The 17,254-nt window shown below is 37.6% G+C and overlaps 1 protein-coding gene across 1 annotated transcript in view; it reads left to right on the top strand.

Moving 5' to 3' along the window:
- Positions 1-16,865, top strand: part of tfr1a (transferrin receptor 1a) — a 149,769-nt gene extending 132,904 nt beyond the window's left edge. Inside the window, exons 16-18 of the mRNA XM_057857109.1 lie at positions 204-425; positions 7,197-7,349; positions 7,469-16,865. Of these exons, the coding sequence (XP_057713092.1) occupies positions 204-425; positions 7,197-7,349; positions 7,469-7,711 (618 nt within the window). The 3' untranslated portion in view covers positions 7,712-16,865. The remainder of the gene's footprint in view (positions 1-203; positions 426-7,196; positions 7,350-7,468) is intronic.
- Positions 16,866-17,254: the final 389 nt, after the last annotated feature.

The following is a 17,254-nucleotide window of genomic DNA, read 5'->3' as shown; positions in this document are numbered from 1 at the left end:
AAAGAAGTATCTGTTCCAATCACTCTATCAGAGAAAAATCTGAGTTGTAAAAATAACTGGAAACTCAAGAGAGCCATGACATTATGCTCTTCATAAGTGTATGTAAACTTTTGACCACAACTGTATCACAGCCACTATCCAAATTCAATGCATCCTTGTGCAAATCTGTGTTATTTATTGGTGAATTCAACTCAATTCCCTAGGATTATCCCTATTTTGGCACTTTGCTGGATACCCAGGAGAAGTTGATCTCTGTGACGTCCAACCAGTACCTGCAGTTGGCTGAAGCAGCTGCCAAGTTTGGAGGTTACATAGTTCTGAGGCTGGTCCACGACCATCTGCTGCAGATGGACCTGTCAGAATATGACAATATAATTCGTTCTAACGTGGCTCAGCTCAGTTTGAAAATCAATAATGTACAGAGGGTAGGTGTCCTTCTTTTTTATTAATTATTTGCTGATTCGAGTGGAATTAATAGTGAATTTCTTGTACTAGCTTTAAAGATACAACACCGCGTATTTGGAAAGTCACTGTGTACTTTTATTTTTATTCAAAAGTATGGTCAAACAGAAAATACATGCAAAACTTTATTTGCTATTCAAACCTGCCCGCTAATGTATACGCAGATTGCATTTTTGTTAACGACAACAGGTGTCAAGCATCCTTTCTTTTTTTCCCCCCTTTTTGATCTTGTTAAGCTTGTTTACAGTACAAAAAAAAGATTACTTTTTCCATTCTGCACGGTTATATAATATATGTATATTTTAAAAATATGAAAATAAATAATAAATAAATACAGTGGGGTAAATGAGTTTAGTCAACCACTAATTGTGCAAGTTCTCCCACTTGAAAATATTAGAGACGCATGTAATTGTCAACATGGGTAAACCTCAACCATGAGAGACAGAATGTGGAAAAAAAAACAGAAAATCACATTGTTTGATTTTTAAAGACTGTATTTGCAAATCATGGTGGAAAATAAGTATTTGGTCAATACCAAAAGTTCATCTCAATACTTTGTTATGTACCCTTTGTTGGCAATAACGGAGGCCAAACGTTTTCTGTAACTCTTCACAAGCTTTTCACACACTGTTGCTGGTATTTTATTCCATTCCTCCATGCAGATCTCCTCTAGAGCAGTGATGTTTTGGGGCTGTCGTTGGGCAACACGGACTTTCAACTCCCTCCACAGATTTCCTATGGGGTTGAGATCTGGAGACTGGCTAGGCCACTCCAGGACCTTGAAATGCTTCTTACGAAGCCACTCCTTTGATGCCCTGGCTGTGCGTTTGGGGTCATTGTCATGCTGAAAGACCCAGCCACGTCTCATCTTCATTGCCCTTGCCGATGGAAGGAGATTTTCACTCAAAATCTCGATACATGGCCCCATTCATTCTTTCCTTCACACTTCATCCTCTTTCCTATATCAGGCGTCCTGGTAACTTTGCAGAAAAACAGCCTCAAAGCATGATGTTTCCACCCCATCCTTCACAGTGGGTATTAGGCCTGAACGATATTGGAAAAAACTATTGTTGCGATTTTTTTGAGGTGTGCAATATATTGCGATATTATATTGCGATAGTAAAAAAAAAAAAAAAAAATATATATATATATATATATATATATATATATATATATATATATATATATATTTTTTTTTTTTTCTTAAAGAAATTTTCACTAGATGACTTGAATAGCTGTTTGGAAATACTTTGCATGACACACCGTGACCACAGTGTATTCATATAATACCGTTTCATTTGTGAATGATTAAGATTGCTGTATTATTATGAAGGGATCCAAGAAGCAATGTCTGCACAAAATAGATAATTTATTGAACACAATATTTGACACTTCAACAGCAGCAAATACATTAAATGACAAATAAAAGAGCAGGTGCATTCGTCCCCTAAGTTTTTGACAAAATATAACAATAAATAAAAACTTCTGTAAAATAACAACAAAGTTGTAAACATAGTTGAACAAAAATATTAAATATGACAAATAAGAGTTGTTCACAAACTATAACAATAAATAAAAACCTCAGTAAAACAATAAAGTTGTCAACATATTTGAACTTAAATATTAAATCTGTCAAATAAAAGTGCAAGTGCATTAGTCCCCTGAGTTGTTTACACAAAATATAACAATATAAAACTGCAAAACTGCAACAAAGTTGTAAAAATATTTAAAAAATATTAAGTATCAAAACTTTACGTGCAGCTGTACTATAGTTATTTGAAAAATACGATTTACAATTAATTTAAATATAAAAGAAACAGAAACTCAATTGAACTTGTAAATAATTGAACTGAATAACAGCAAATAACTGATGAATAACAGAACCATTTTAACTCCCAAATTTCCTGCCTTCCTGATAGCTGTCACATGAATAAAAAGAAGAAAAGACATTCCTGCAGCTGTGTTATGTATTTGTCTGCATATCGTCCACCTTCCTTGCTCAGCAATTCTCAACTGGGTCTCATAGGTTTTTGGCCAAGACTACTAGTTTATCCACCATTGCAGGCTTGAGACAACAACGTTGGCACGTAACAATGTTCCCACCTGTATTAAAAAGCCTCTGATGGGAAGCTCGTAGCAGGAATGCATAGATACCTGCGTTTTAAATGGTCCCACATGTTCGACGGATTACTTCTTGTTGAGGCAACCATGGCGAGGCACTGTCAACAGGGCTGTTTTTTGTTCCTTATATTCTTGTCGATAGCCAAAATACTTCCAAAACTCCTTTTGGAGACAGTCTTCCCTATTCAACGTGTTGCTTGCTTTCACTTTGAAAACGGCCCCTCCTCCCTCCGCTCTGCTGTTCGGCCCCTCCTCCCTCCACTCCGCTGTAGCAGGGGAGGGGGAGGAGCCGATGACTGCGAGTTGGAGGGAATGAGAGGCTGTGCGCTCTCCTTCGCACTCCTTCCTCAAAACAAACGTTTGTGGATTTAAAAAAATGGAATGAAAAAACTATCGCACGTCCTTGCGATGGGACTATTGCGCATGCGCACATCGCGATGGCGATGTTTAAACGATATATCGTTCAGGCCTAGTGGGTATGGTTTTCTTTGGATGCAATTCCGTATTCTTTTTCCTCCAAACATGAGAACCTGTGTGCTGTGTTTCTACCAAAAAGTTCTATTTTGGTTTCATCTGGCCATAGCACATTCTCCCAGTCCTCTTCTAGATCATCCAAATGCTCTCTAGCAAACCGCAGACGGGCCTGGACGTGTACTTTCATCAGCAGCGGGACACGTCTGGCAGTGCAGGATTTGAGTCCCTGGTGGTGCATTGTGTTACTGATAGTAGCCTTTGTTACTGTGGTCCCAGCTCTCTGTAGGTCATTCACTAGGTCCTCCCGTGTGGTCCTGGGATTTTTGCTCACTGTTCTTGTTATCATTTTGACACCACGGGGTGAGATCTTGCATGGAGCCCCAGATCGAGGGAGAGTATCAGTGGTCTTGTATGTCTTCCATTTTCTAATAATTGCTCCCACAGTTGATTTCTTTATAACAAGCGTTTTACCTATTGCAGATTCAGTCTTCCCAGCCTGGTGCAGGTCTACAATTTTGTCTCTGGTGTCCTTCAACAGCTCTTTGGTCTTGGCCATAGTGGAGTTTGGAGTGTGACTGACTGAGTTGTGGACAGGTGTCTTTTATACAGATGATGAGTTAAAATAGGTGCCATTAATACAGGTAACGAGTGGAGCCTCGTTAGAAGTTAGACCTCTTTGACAGCTAGAAATCTTGCTTGTTTGTAGGTGACCAAATACTTATTTTCCACCTTAGTGGAAATAAATTCTTTAAAAATCAAACAATGTGATTTTCTGTTTTCTTTTTTCCACATTTTGTCTCTCGTGGTTGAGGTTTACCCATGTTGACATTTACAGGCCGCTCTAATCTTTTCAAGTAGGAGAACTTGCACAATTGGTGGTTGACCAAAATACTTATTTGCCCCACTGTATGTATATGTATATATATAATTTTTTGCCCCTGTATCTGTACTTTTACTTAAGTAAAAAAAAGTGAGTACTTCATCCACCACTGCAACCAGGGGTACACGAGCAGGAGTTAAAGTAGGCCCGGAGCCCTCCAGAGTCAAGCTCCGCCACCCCGGAGCCGAGCTCCACCTCCATTGTCATATAAACAAATAATTAAATTCAAACTGGCAGTAGCGCCCATAGACCGTATATAGCGCTGTATATAGACTACATATAATTTCGCATGCATAAAAATATCAATGTATTGAATAATACAGTACCGTCTGTTGGTAACAGTAATAATTTAAAAATTAGGACATCAATATTTAACTTCATGCCACTCACTGGTTGGAAGGTAGGGGTTAAAGTAAGCCAGAGCCAAGCTCCGCCAATTAGAAGTCTAACTCCTTCGTCAAATAAACAAATATTTCAATTCAAACTGGCAGTAGCGCCTATAGACTGTACAGTGGTATGAAAAAGTATCTGAACCGTTTTTGGAATTTCTCACATTTCTGCATAATATCACCATCAAATATGATCTGATCTTTGTCAAAATCACACAGATGAAAAAACAGTGTCTGCATTAACCAAAACATTTATAGGTTTTCATATTTTAATGAGGATAGTATGCAAACAATGACAGAAGGGGGAAAAAATAAGTAAGTGAACCATAACATTTAATATTTTGTGGCCCAACTTTGGCAGCAGTAACTTCAATCAGACGATTCCTGTAGCTGCAGATCAGTTTGACACATCGATCAGGACGAATCCTTGCCCATTGTTCTCCACAAAACTGCTGTAGTTCAGTCAGATTCCCGGGATGGCTGGCATGAATTGCTGTCCTTAGGTCATGCCACAGCTTCTTAATGGGGTTCAAGTCTGGACTTTGACTTGGCCACTCTGGAACGTGCATTTTGTTTCTTCTGAAACCATTCTGAAGTTGATTTACTTCTGTGTTTTGGATCATTGTCTCGTTGCAGCATCCATCCTCTTTTTAGCTTCAACTGTCTGACAGACGCCCTCAGGTTTTCCTGCAAAAATCCTGGTAAACTTTTGAATTTATTCTTCCTTTTTATGATTGCAAGTTGTCCAAGCCCTGAGGCAGCAAAACAGCCCCAAATCATGATGCTCCCTCCACCATGCTTCACAGTGGGGATGAGGTGTTGATGTTGATGTTCCATTTTTCCTCCACACATGACGTTGTGTGTTACTTCTAAACAATTCAAGTTTGCTTTCATCAGTCCACAAAATATTTTGCCAAAACTTCTGTGGAGTGTCCAAGTGCCTTTTTGTGAACATTAAATGAGCAACAATGTTTTTTTAGTCGGAAGTGGCTTCCTATGAGGAGTCCTCCCATGAACACCATTGTTGGCCATTGTTTTGCATATAGTTGATGTGTGCACAGAGATATTGGACTGTGTCAGTGATTTCTATAAGTCTTTAGCAGACACTCTAAGGTTCTTTTTTACCTCTCTGAGTATTCTGCGCTAAACTCTTGGCGTCATCTTTGGTGGACGGTCACTCCTTGGGAGAAAAGCAACAATGCCAAACTCTCTCCATTTGTAGACAACTTCTCTGACTGTCGATTGATGAACATCCAGGCTTTTACAGATGGTTTTGTATCCTTTCCCAACTTTATACAAATCAACAATCCTTGATCGCAGGTCTTCCGACAGCTCTTTTGACCGAGCCATGATGCACATCAGACAATGCTTCTCATCATGACAATTCTTACCCGGTGTGTGTTTTATAGTGAGCAGGGCAGCTTTAAACCACTCATCAGTGATTGGGCACACACCTGTCATATGATGCCCCTGACAAATAAAGTGTTACCAGTCAATATCTTTTGGTGTAAATATCTCAATACAGTGAGGACAGCTGTGGCTTATAGTCCAGTGTGGTTTATCTATTAACAAATGTGGCTTATAGTCCAGTGCGGCTTATCAATAAACAATTGTGGTTTTTGTGTCAAATTTGGTGGGTGGCGGCTAATAGTCAGGTACGCCATGTAAGTGTGAAAATTACTTTATTTTATGCACAGAAATGGTTTTGGTGGTGGGAAGCCGGGGGGGGATTGATCACTGTAGATATACAGTGTATCACAAAAGTGAGTACACGCCTCGAATTTTTGCAGATAATTAAGTATATCTTTTCATGGGATAACACTGACAAAATGACACTTTGACACAATGAAAAGTAGTCTGTGTGCAGCTTATATCATAAAGTTAATTTATTTTCCCCTCAAAAAACAAGCACTAACAGGCTGACCCGACCTCTTCTTTCTCTGCAGCAATGCTGACAGCACTCCTGTAATGAGTCACATGACATTTTGGAGGGAAAATGGCAAGCAGTACTCAATTTGGACATTTAGGGATGTACGTTTTTTCATAGGGGTGTACTCACTTTTGTTGCCAGGGGTTTAGATATTAGTGGCTATATTTTGAGTTATTTTGAGGGCAAAATAAATTCACTCTAGTATATAAGCTGCCCACAGTCTACTTTTCATTGTGTCAAAGTGTTGTTCGATAAAAAGATATACTTAAACATCTGCAGAAATGCGAGGGGTGTACTCACTTGATCCACATTGATTAATTGTGACACCCCTATTGTCAACATATGGCATTTCTGCAATAGGGGGAAAAACAGCCATTTTATTTGTCATTGAGGTGGATTTGGAAACAAGGTGGTTCATTTATTATGTTATGAATTCTTTAAGCATGTTACAACAATAACTGTTTTGGTGAGTAATAAGATTGAAAATTGTACTTGCTCCTGGGTTGGCCGAAGGCCGTCTGTGACTAATTGACCAGCCGGGAGAACATTTATAGCCGCAAAGTCAAATGCCTAGCAACACAGTTCAACTACAATAACACTGTTATTTAAATATACATGTCTTGATAAAGAGTTAAATAAGGTTTTACCTCTTTTTTCTTGTTTCATAAATGTCAAATTGCCTGGAGCCTTTCTTTTTATTCATCAGTGCCAACTGGGGTGGCAAGCCTGTCTTTTAGGATGTCAATTGCTACCCCATGCCACCCTGGTGAATCAGCCTCTGCCTGAGGGTTAACAGACCTTTGTCAATATAGAATACAGGGCATACTACATGATATGTTTTATAATAAAAGACATATTTTGATTACAATATAAAAGACACAGTACCTTTCAAAAAATCCGATATGAACCTAATTGAGAATAATGTATCTCGTGTGTCCAGTTGCATCCTAATCTGGTCCCCACATCAGTGCAGTGGTTGATCTCAGCCTCTGGGTCCTACAGTCGAGCCTCTCGTGACCTAATGAAAGACATTCAAAACAGTGACTTGAATGATGTAGAGATGTGCCGCATTTACAATGATCGCATCATGTCGGTAAGATTTGCTTAGTTGTAGCTCCTTGCTAAGCTTTTATTAGTGAAATGGAATATCTGAATATGAAAATTGTCACGTTAACAAAACTCACTACTCCTGTGTGTCTTTGCTGTCTACAGGTAGAGAGGAATTTACTCTCTGCATATGTGTCGGCCAGGGAAAGTCCTTACCGCCACATCCTGCTCGGCTCTGGTCCGCACACACTCGAAGCACTGTCCGACTATCTAGATGGCGTCAAAGTAGACAGCCCAAAAGCTTATGTCGACCACTTCCGCAACCAGTTTGCATTGGCGACCTGGACAATTCAGGGTTGTGCCAACGCATTAGTAGGAGACATGTGGTCATTTGATAATGAAATCTAAATTATGTTCACTCCGGGTCTTCCCTTGGTAAGAATCTGGGCCAAAACAACGCTGTCTGATAATCAGAACTGATTTTAAGGATAATTACAATAATACAGTGGACCCTCATGATGCGAGCATCATCACGAGAGAAAATGAGTCTAATTATGCAAGCTAATTTTCAGGATACAAGCAAAATCCAGAAAAAAACCCTTGTCTCACGTGGCGTGTCTGAGTCCCTCGGCGTCCCACAGGGAGACTTGAAAGGACTCTCTTTTGTTTTGTCTCCCCAAGCGTTTCGGCATCCCGCGAAGGCATGGGTGTCCAGACTATTCCACAAAGGGCCAGAGAGGGTGCGGGTTTTTGTTCAAACCCATTATGTGGACACCTTTTTACCAATCTGGTGTTTTACAAGTGCAGTCTGGTGCTGCTAGTTTTAGCAGGAACTTCACTGGTTAAACTGTCTGTGCTCGATTGGTACGAACAAAAACCAGGACCCACAGCGGCCCTTGAGGACTGGTTTGGACACCCCTGCGGTAAGGAGCATCTCGTACCAACAGAACACCCCATCTGCTAACCTCTTGCTCATCCTCGATGTCTCCAGTATTGAAGTGCATCTGAATCATCTGTGATTACAAGTGAACATTAACCATATCCTCCAGGAAAATGGCGACCAAAGACTGTAATGAAAAATAGAAAATAATTCTCAGGATTGAAACAAAAGCAATAAATAATAAGAAATCATGAAAACAGTGTGCATGTTAGCGATCTTTGTAAAACGTCTAAGCGTTTTTCGATAGATTATTTAGCCTAAAAAATGATGCCTAGAAATAATATTTAGTGGTAACATGGGGCGTCATTGGAAGTGTTGCAATCATTAATTGGAAATGGTTACACTTTATTTGAACTTGGTGTCACAAGACTGTCATAATGATGACATGCTACCTGAATGAGGGCTTATGACAAATGTCATTGAGTATCATTTTATAAATTATGTCACCTTTGATGCAATGTTGAGATTTTTTCAAATGTCAGTTTAGGAGCTGTGTTAAGAGTTAGGACACAATGACATATGTCGGAGTTAAAATACTGGAGAGTCTTTACCTAGAAATCTTTTAATATGGAGAAAAATCTATTCATGATACAAGCACATTCATGTTATGAGCTTGGTCGTGGGACGGATTGTGCTTATATCATGAGGGTCCACTGTAACATTAATAATAATCATTATTATTATTATTATAATACAATAATTAATACCAGGTCAAAGTTGCTTCAACTCACTTAGTCTTACATTTGAAGCTGTTGAAGAAGTTTTTTACATCTACAGTATATTTGCAATTAATCACAGTCATTTACTCTAGGGCTTTCATAATGACTTTCAAATGCTAATATTACTGGTGGTAATGGTCAACATTGAAAAATCATTTAAAATTTTGATGGGAATTCTTTATGATCTATTGGGCAATATGAAATTGATTTGCATTCGATTCAATAGTACAATTCAAAACCATAAAAAATCTAGTCAGACCTATTTGATAGCTATATTTTACTGTAATGCTTTAAAGTGAACTCTTCAGTAAAATTCCTTTTTTGTTTCTACATGTTTTATTTCAATGTTAGTAATTCATCTATTATATACAGCCTTTGAGAATAATTTGCCTTTTAATATAATATTAAAAACTTTAATTCTGCGCAAGTTTTCGTTGTTGTTTACGTTGCCTAGTGGTGATGTAAAAAGTTACTGCCTGCTGTCACGATGAGCTCGCAACCAAGCCTTTACGGTTTGAGTCAATGCAAACAAAAAAGGTAAAAATCAAACTGAAAATGTGGACAACATCCCGGGGTAGTCTTTAGTTCGTCACATGCCATGGGGCATCTGTAGTAAATATTCACTGATGCCAACGCAGGTGAAAATTCACCAGAAGGGTCGTGTCGAGCGGCCCCGTGGGTTAGCGCTAGTCAACCAGACTCGCAGAGCTCCACTTTTGACTTTTTGACTCATAACAAAATAAATTACTTATGGAAGAAAGTACATTTGGGAACCTCCACCCTCTACTGAAGATATACGCTCCTCAGCGTCGATTTAGAATCTTAATAGTGAAATCGAAGTGACACACCAGGAGCAAGGCTTAGCAATTAGCATAGCTTACACTAACTTTACACAGCAAAACAGGGCTATCACTTCAACACATACTATCTAATATGACAAATAAAGATAACACAAGCACGTAACATGGCTGCCACAAGGCAGATATATACTGTAGATGAACTTACAGAAGTAGGTGCCTGCGCAAGACAAAGATGAAGTATGTGTGCAGTACTTTTACAGGGGAATAGATTTCTCCCTAGTAGGAAAACAGATTTTTTTTTTTTAAATGAGTCAACACTGTCCTCTGGTGGATATACTTCATACATAATACAGTGGTACCTCGCCATACGAACGTATCAACATACGATCCTTTCAAAATCTGACATAAAATATGACTACTGTAGTCATTTGTCTCGACAGATGACGGTATGCTTGAAATATTTTGCTGCAAGACCGCAGCACGGCAGATTTTCTTGTGAGAGAAATCAACTTGGGTCCCAAGAAGGTTAGTGCAGATCGTGAAAAAAGCAAAAGGTGAAGCCTAGCATTGAGATTAAGATGGAAATGATAGAAAAATATGAGTATGATGGCTATCAATCGAAACAAATTAACCTTCAGCCCATCAAGTGTGCAGTGTCTTGCTAGCTGGACACAGGTGCTCTGCTCAGTCACAATCTCTTCCCGTTATAATTTTCTTTGTGGAAGCGTGCCCCAATTTCAAAATAAAGTGTTTCAAAACAAACCAAAACTCAATCGGAAGTTCTTTACATTCTTCATAATTTTACAATAAAAGATATCTCTGGCTCCGACAAGAGCGTGGCGTGAGCGTCAGTGAACTGGCTCGAATATGTCTAAGATGTCAACGGTCCTCCTCTGACCTCTGTTCACCAGTCTGTATAAGTTAAGGTGACAATTATTATTATTGTAACATTGTAAGGAAATTGCCGGCTTTGTCAGGTTTTTAATCATTCATTTTAAAACTGGTGCAACAAAAGACGGCTACTGTCCGCCGCAGCCGGCGGCAACAACAGAACACGAAAACTGAAAGTAAAAACTTACCAGTCTTCCAAACCTCCCTCACCTGAGTCGTTAGTCACACGGTGCGTTCAGGAACAGCATGCAAACCACATTTGCCACATTACAGCCTGATTTGTTACCTTATGATTTTATTGTTATTACAAATCCAATTTGTATTTATAGTTTACTTGTTTTGCTGTTTGTAATTGTACTTGCAGTATTCATGAAGGATTTAGCATTGGTTTTTGTGCTATGGAACGAATTAATGGAATTATAATGTATTCTTATGGGAAAATCACGCTCGACATATGACCATTACGACTTAAAAACCAGGTCCTGGAACGAACTAAATTCGTATGCAGATGTAGCCTTGTATTCTCCAGTTGTCGTGTAAAAAAATGAAACACAGCAACGAATAATTGTCCTAGCGACCTTAAAGGAATATAGTCTTGTTAATGCATAACATAATGACAGCGGCACCGTTTGACATCACCGCATTGCAATGTAAACAACAATGGCGACTTGCCTTGAAATAAAGTTAACATTGCATTAAGATGCAAATTATTTTCAAAGGTTGTATATTACAATGGTCTACATAATTAGGGAAATATCTGCTTCAGAAATGAAAACTAAAACTAACTGAAATATTATCAGTTTTACAAGTTGCTATATTTGATGAGATGTGTGCCACCGCTTATGAAATGTGTCTACATTTTCCTCCTTATTCTATGTGTTAAATTTTACTTTTTACTTCTTTTTTTTTTTGCCAGCAACGCCAACAGTAGCGTTACCAGTTTCACACATAAGATGTCGCAACAATAATCACAAGCTTGCCCTTCTTTGATCACGCCGGCCTGTTCAATCACGTGGTGTATTTAGAACACCATAAAGAATTCAGTATTTGACATAGAGCGCCCCTGTCAACGAAACTTGAAAGCGCGAATCTTAATCTCCCTCCTGGTTTTAATTTGGCACCGATTCATCACGGAAAACCGAATATATGATCCTTTTAGTTTCATAATAATAAATATGATTTTGCCACTGGAGGGCACTCGTGCTCATTGGACGAATAATGCTTAATTTCTGCAGATTTTTTTTCTTTTGTATTTCTTTGTCTTAATGTAATATGTATATAATATATCGTACAGTTTAGTATCGTACAGTATAATAATAACAGTTCATATAGGTAACTGTGCTTAGAAAAAAATACAATTGTTTAAAAAAAAAAAAAAATCAACCATCTTAAGAAGTTATTTACAATGTTACTCATGACTTGAGTATTCTTTACCCACCTCTCTCCATTTTAATGAGAACTCATTTTTGCCTAAATTTCTCATTTTTTTAACATTTCAGCCAGATACTGTATCTGAAAAACTATAGCCGAATGACACTTTTGACCTCATTTTTCTTTTTTAGTGACCCAAATTTTGTAAAGTCTAACTACTTTTATCCATGAAGCATTTTGATTGTAGACCAGTGTAATAAATGAGTTACAAACATTAAAACAAAGCATACAGAACCAACATGTCATTTTAATCTGGGTTTCTTTTAAAGTGCAGATATATCCTCATAATAGCAGGCTTTGTTGAGAGGACATGTACAATGTACAATAGGTAAAGATCACAACAATGATATTTTGCATTTATTAGGAGGAGTTCTGGTCTCTCCGCTTGGGTCATTTTTTTTTTTTTTTTTTAAATGGGGTGCCATTTGTGTCGTCAGTGTAAGTTAAGCTATATTTTCACTGAAGTTAGACATGCTAGTATATTCATTCAATTTTTTTGTCTATTATCACTAGACGTCGATTATACATTCAAGGATACAGGCCCCTAAATTCTTTTTTTTTTTTTTTTTAATTTTTTTAAATTTAATTTACTTCTGGTTTGTTATGGAATTTGCTATGTCCCTTTTGTGTCTCATTCAAGTTCAGCCTGTGACATAACTAATATATGTAAACAAAAATCTTAACTTATTGTTATCATGTCCTGGATAAATGATTTTAATCATGTGTTGTTTTAAAATAAAAATATATTATTTAATTTTAAAAATGAAAAAAAAAAAAAAAAAAAAGGGGGGGTTTTTTGTCCGCTGTGTCAATGTCCTCTCTGTCATGTTGTGGCAGTGTTTCTTTAATAAAATTCCCCACTCATTAATGACATCACTCTTCAGCGACAATATCACACCAGTGGCGAGAAATTCTCAATACAAAATACAGTGGTACCTCTACATACGATCACTTCGACACACGATCTTTTCGACATCCGACGTAAAATTTGAGCCGCCATTTGTTTCTACATCCGACGAGTTGCTCGAAATACGACGACATGACAGCACTGCAAACGAACGCACGGTGGATTTTCTTGTGTGAGAAATCAACACAGTTTTCAAAAAAAGTTGATACAGTTGGAGAAACAAGGAAAAAAGTGATGCTTACCTTTGAAATGAAGATGCAAGTTATAGAAAAATATGAGCTTGGTGTGCGCGTCCCTGAACTGGCTCAACAATACAGCTCCATGGTCCTCTTCCGACCACCGTTCGCCACTATTTATAAGTTAAGGTGACAATTATTATTGTGGTAACATTGCCAAGGAAATCGCCAGCTTCGTCACGTTTTTATCATTTATTTAAGAACTTATCCAACACAAAACGCCCATTGTCTTAAGCAGTTGACTGCTCTCAAGAAAACGAAAGTATTATCTCTACCGCACCGACCTATCTCACCGTGACGTCAGCTTCGCGGTGCGTTCAGGGACAGCAAAAAGTGTCCGCCATATTAGAATCCAATTCGTTACATTATTTACAGGAATAATTATTAATTATTCTTCTTCTTCTTATATTATTCTGACTTATTTATTTATAACTTATTTGTTTTTCTATGTTTAATTGCCATTTGTAACAGTGCCAGCAGTATTTATTAAGAATTTAGTGTATGTTTTTAGGCTTTGGAACGAATTAATGGAATTATAATGTATTCCTATGGGAAAATCCTGCTCGACATACGACCATTTCGACTTACAAACAAGGTCCTGGAACGAATTAAATTCGTATGTAGAGGTACCACTGTAGTTTAAAAAACAGATTTTACAGTTTTATGAAATAGTGTATGTTCAGTGTGGTTGATCATCAAGTGTCCACTCTGTCAAAGATATACATCAAAGAAATGAGAGGTTTATGTGTAAAATGACAGATTTCTCATCAAGTATCCGAAGTCATGTTAGCTATTATGCTACCAAAGCCTGGCTAAGGGCTAACTTTGGCACAAAATGTCCTTTCTGTTAGTGTCCACTCTGTTATGTCCAAATGGCACCCTATCAAAAAAGAAAAAAAAAAAAAGACCCGCTTGCCTTTTATTCAGGCAATCTGGATAAATCTCCCACTCGTCATTAAAGATAAACCTCAATAATATTAAACAATTCTGGGGAAATTAACATGGGGCAGACGGGAAAGGGCGCTTTACCAAGTGACACTGAAAGTATTTATTGTGTTATTTATTTATCAGTGACAGGGTTCACTATAAATATTTCTCTAAATGATTTTTATAGAAAATGTATAATTATCGGAAGCAGTGCCTTCCATAATTATGACAGTTATACTGTCGAAATGAAAAAAGCAGCATCTGCTAAAGAAGTGTAAACCTACCAACAACGTTCACTGAGCGCGCATAAAGAGTTTTCTTTGGAGCGTGGGTGAAAGCTGCCCGTGCTGAGGTGGACTTCTCATCCTACCACCATTGTGGGGAGCAGCGTTTTCCATCATGTGGAAACGGGGAGAGGTAGTTTTTGCCTACCAGTGTGTGTCTGTATCGGAGGCAGTGCCCTCCATATTTCACTGTAGGGGTGGATTATATTATCGGGGACAGTGTTTCCCATAATTTTTGTATATACATAACAACAGTACAATGCACCCTTTCTCAAACTCTGATCTTTTTCATGTTTTATTGTAAATGTATTGTATTCTTTCCAATGTACCTACAGTTTCCGAAAACAGTATTTTGTAATAAGGAGAGAGACCTGCATGGAAGAGTTGCACTATGGGTTCTGGATAGCAGCCTTTTTGTCCTGATCTGAGGTGATGGGATTGCTCCAAATTTGGAAGACAAACTTTAAAAATGTGTCTGTACCAAGGGCGTAGGTATGGTCTCAACATTGGTAGGGACGATATAACCCCAAAACCTGCATGTACACTTTTTGCTGGGGATGAGACATTAATAAGACCCTACAGATTGGGTAAACAGAAATCAGGGCTACATTTCTCACAAACATGAACCTAATTAATTGATAGGTTAAATGATCAATGCAAAATTAATTTTTATTTACTTTCATATGTATTGGTTCAGGTGATATACTGTTCGATTCAAACCTTTGTTTTAAAAACTACGAAAGAAACACTTTGAAAACTTCAAGAATAACAGTCTGGAGTTTTATAACAAATTTAAATTAACATTTTTGAACATAAATTATATTAACATACACAATAAATGCAAACTTGTTAATAATCTCCTAACTATCCAGGAATGCAAAATAAATATTTGTCTTAAGAAAACTCAACATTGTCTGTCTAAATAAAGAAATTAAATATAACTGAAAAAAAACTTCTTAGTCAGGAAATAATTAAAATAAATACAAACTGACACTTCTTTCAGGTAAAACACTACTGCGTTTGTCCACAAAAACAGCCTAACTCAACAAAAAAATAAAAGCTCATCTGGGCTGCTTTAATACCACATAAATAAAATAAAGGTTAAAACTGGGGGGTAAACATCGGTTCACTACATTTCTCACAGTTTAATTACCCTTAACAGTCAAAAACACATACAGGAGGACACTTCTCTCTACACATTCCTACTCGAGTTTTGCAGGTTAGCAAATTCAGATTCACACAGTTTAATGTTATGCTAACGCGGATGCAGGTTGGACTGTCAGTAGCAAAATTTGTGGCGCATTCCCCACCTCCACAACATTGACGTCTTTTTACAGAACTTACAGTGGCTGCTGCTGCTGCTGGCTGAAAAAAACTTCTAATGTCCCTTCTCTTTGAAAGGGGCGGAGGAGGCGGCATGTTGTCGAACCGTGTATTTCTGTCGGGGCTGTGTGTGTGCGTGTGTGGGCGCGGCGGGTAGTCATCAGCCAATCAAACATGCTTTTGAGGGGGTAAAAAATGGACAGGCGCATTCAGCAAATGAAAAGGGGTTAATGTAAGTGAACATAATGAAAATAATTCACTTAATAAAAGTAGGGTTACTTCTATCCTTACAACATATGTGAAAAAAATCCTAACTACTTATATAACTGAAGTCATTATATAATGCAAATAAGATTGCTTAAAAATTGGTAGGGATAATTTAAGCATCCTGAAAAGTTGGTAGTGTTATGTCCCTACCGTCCCTCTGCAAACCCACGCCCTTGGTCTGTACCAACAGTAGCCTATCTACAGTATATTTGTGACCTTCCGTTTGCATTCATGTTTAAAGGTGCTATGAAATACTACAGCAAGTGACTTTCATATGATAGCAGAAAATATTTTGAAAACAAATCCATCCAAGGAATTGATAGAAAAGCTTCATAATGAAATTAGATCCTAATTACTCTTCCTTCCTCAGCTGCCTTTGCTCCGCCCACTAAAAAAAATCACCAAACAGAAGGTGTCACACCCAGAATGAACTGCAGATTTTTGCAGTCTGCTAGTATAATATCCATAGGCTTTATTTTATCTTGCTGCCGTGTGACCGGTTTGTCATTGTCAACATGTACTAGCTAGTGCAGCACTCGAAATCTAGAAATGATCATTTCTGGTTGTGATGTCACAACCAGTATTGCTGAAAGGTTGACGTTCCCTGATGCATTGGTTTGGGTGGAATAAATATCAAGTGTTGAATATGGAATGGCACATTTGTTCTCTACATGTGAAATTACATTAATCGTTTTCCTTTTTTGACATAATCACAGTTTCTTAGCACCTTTAAGGAGTCACTTTTTCCTTATGTTATTGCTTCTTCTCTACCAGTGGTTTTCTTTCCTCCAAGTGTGTAGAATTCTGTTTTTTTGTTTTTTTTTTATTCTTTTTTTACATGCATCTCTAGGGATGGGGGTTCATGCCTGTACTGTCTAAATCAAAGTGATTGAAGAACAATGTCATCACACTTTTTAATGTTATGTTCATGATCAGAGTAGAAAAACAAATGATTGTGATTAACATACAGAAAAAAAATATGTGGCACATAATTTTGCCATTGTTTTAGCCCACTAATTTTAAAATGATTTGGTGTTGAGCGTTGAATATGAAAAATAAAAGGATGTTTTTAATGGCTTCAAAGTAACTATATATCTTCTAAATGTATGCAAGTTGTGGCATTTCACATTTCTGCAATAAACAACCACATAACTCTTCATGTTGTCATTTATTTTGAATGAGTGGTATATGACTAATGTGTGAACAATGAATGTGTGAACAATGAG

Source organism: Corythoichthys intestinalis, chromosome 14, assembly GCF_030265065.1.
Source record: "Corythoichthys intestinalis isolate RoL2023-P3 chromosome 14, ASM3026506v1, whole genome shotgun sequence".
Taxonomy (NCBI): Eukaryota; Metazoa; Chordata; class Actinopteri; order Syngnathiformes; family Syngnathidae; genus Corythoichthys; species Corythoichthys intestinalis.
This window is presented reverse-complemented; position numbering and strand designations above follow the sequence as displayed.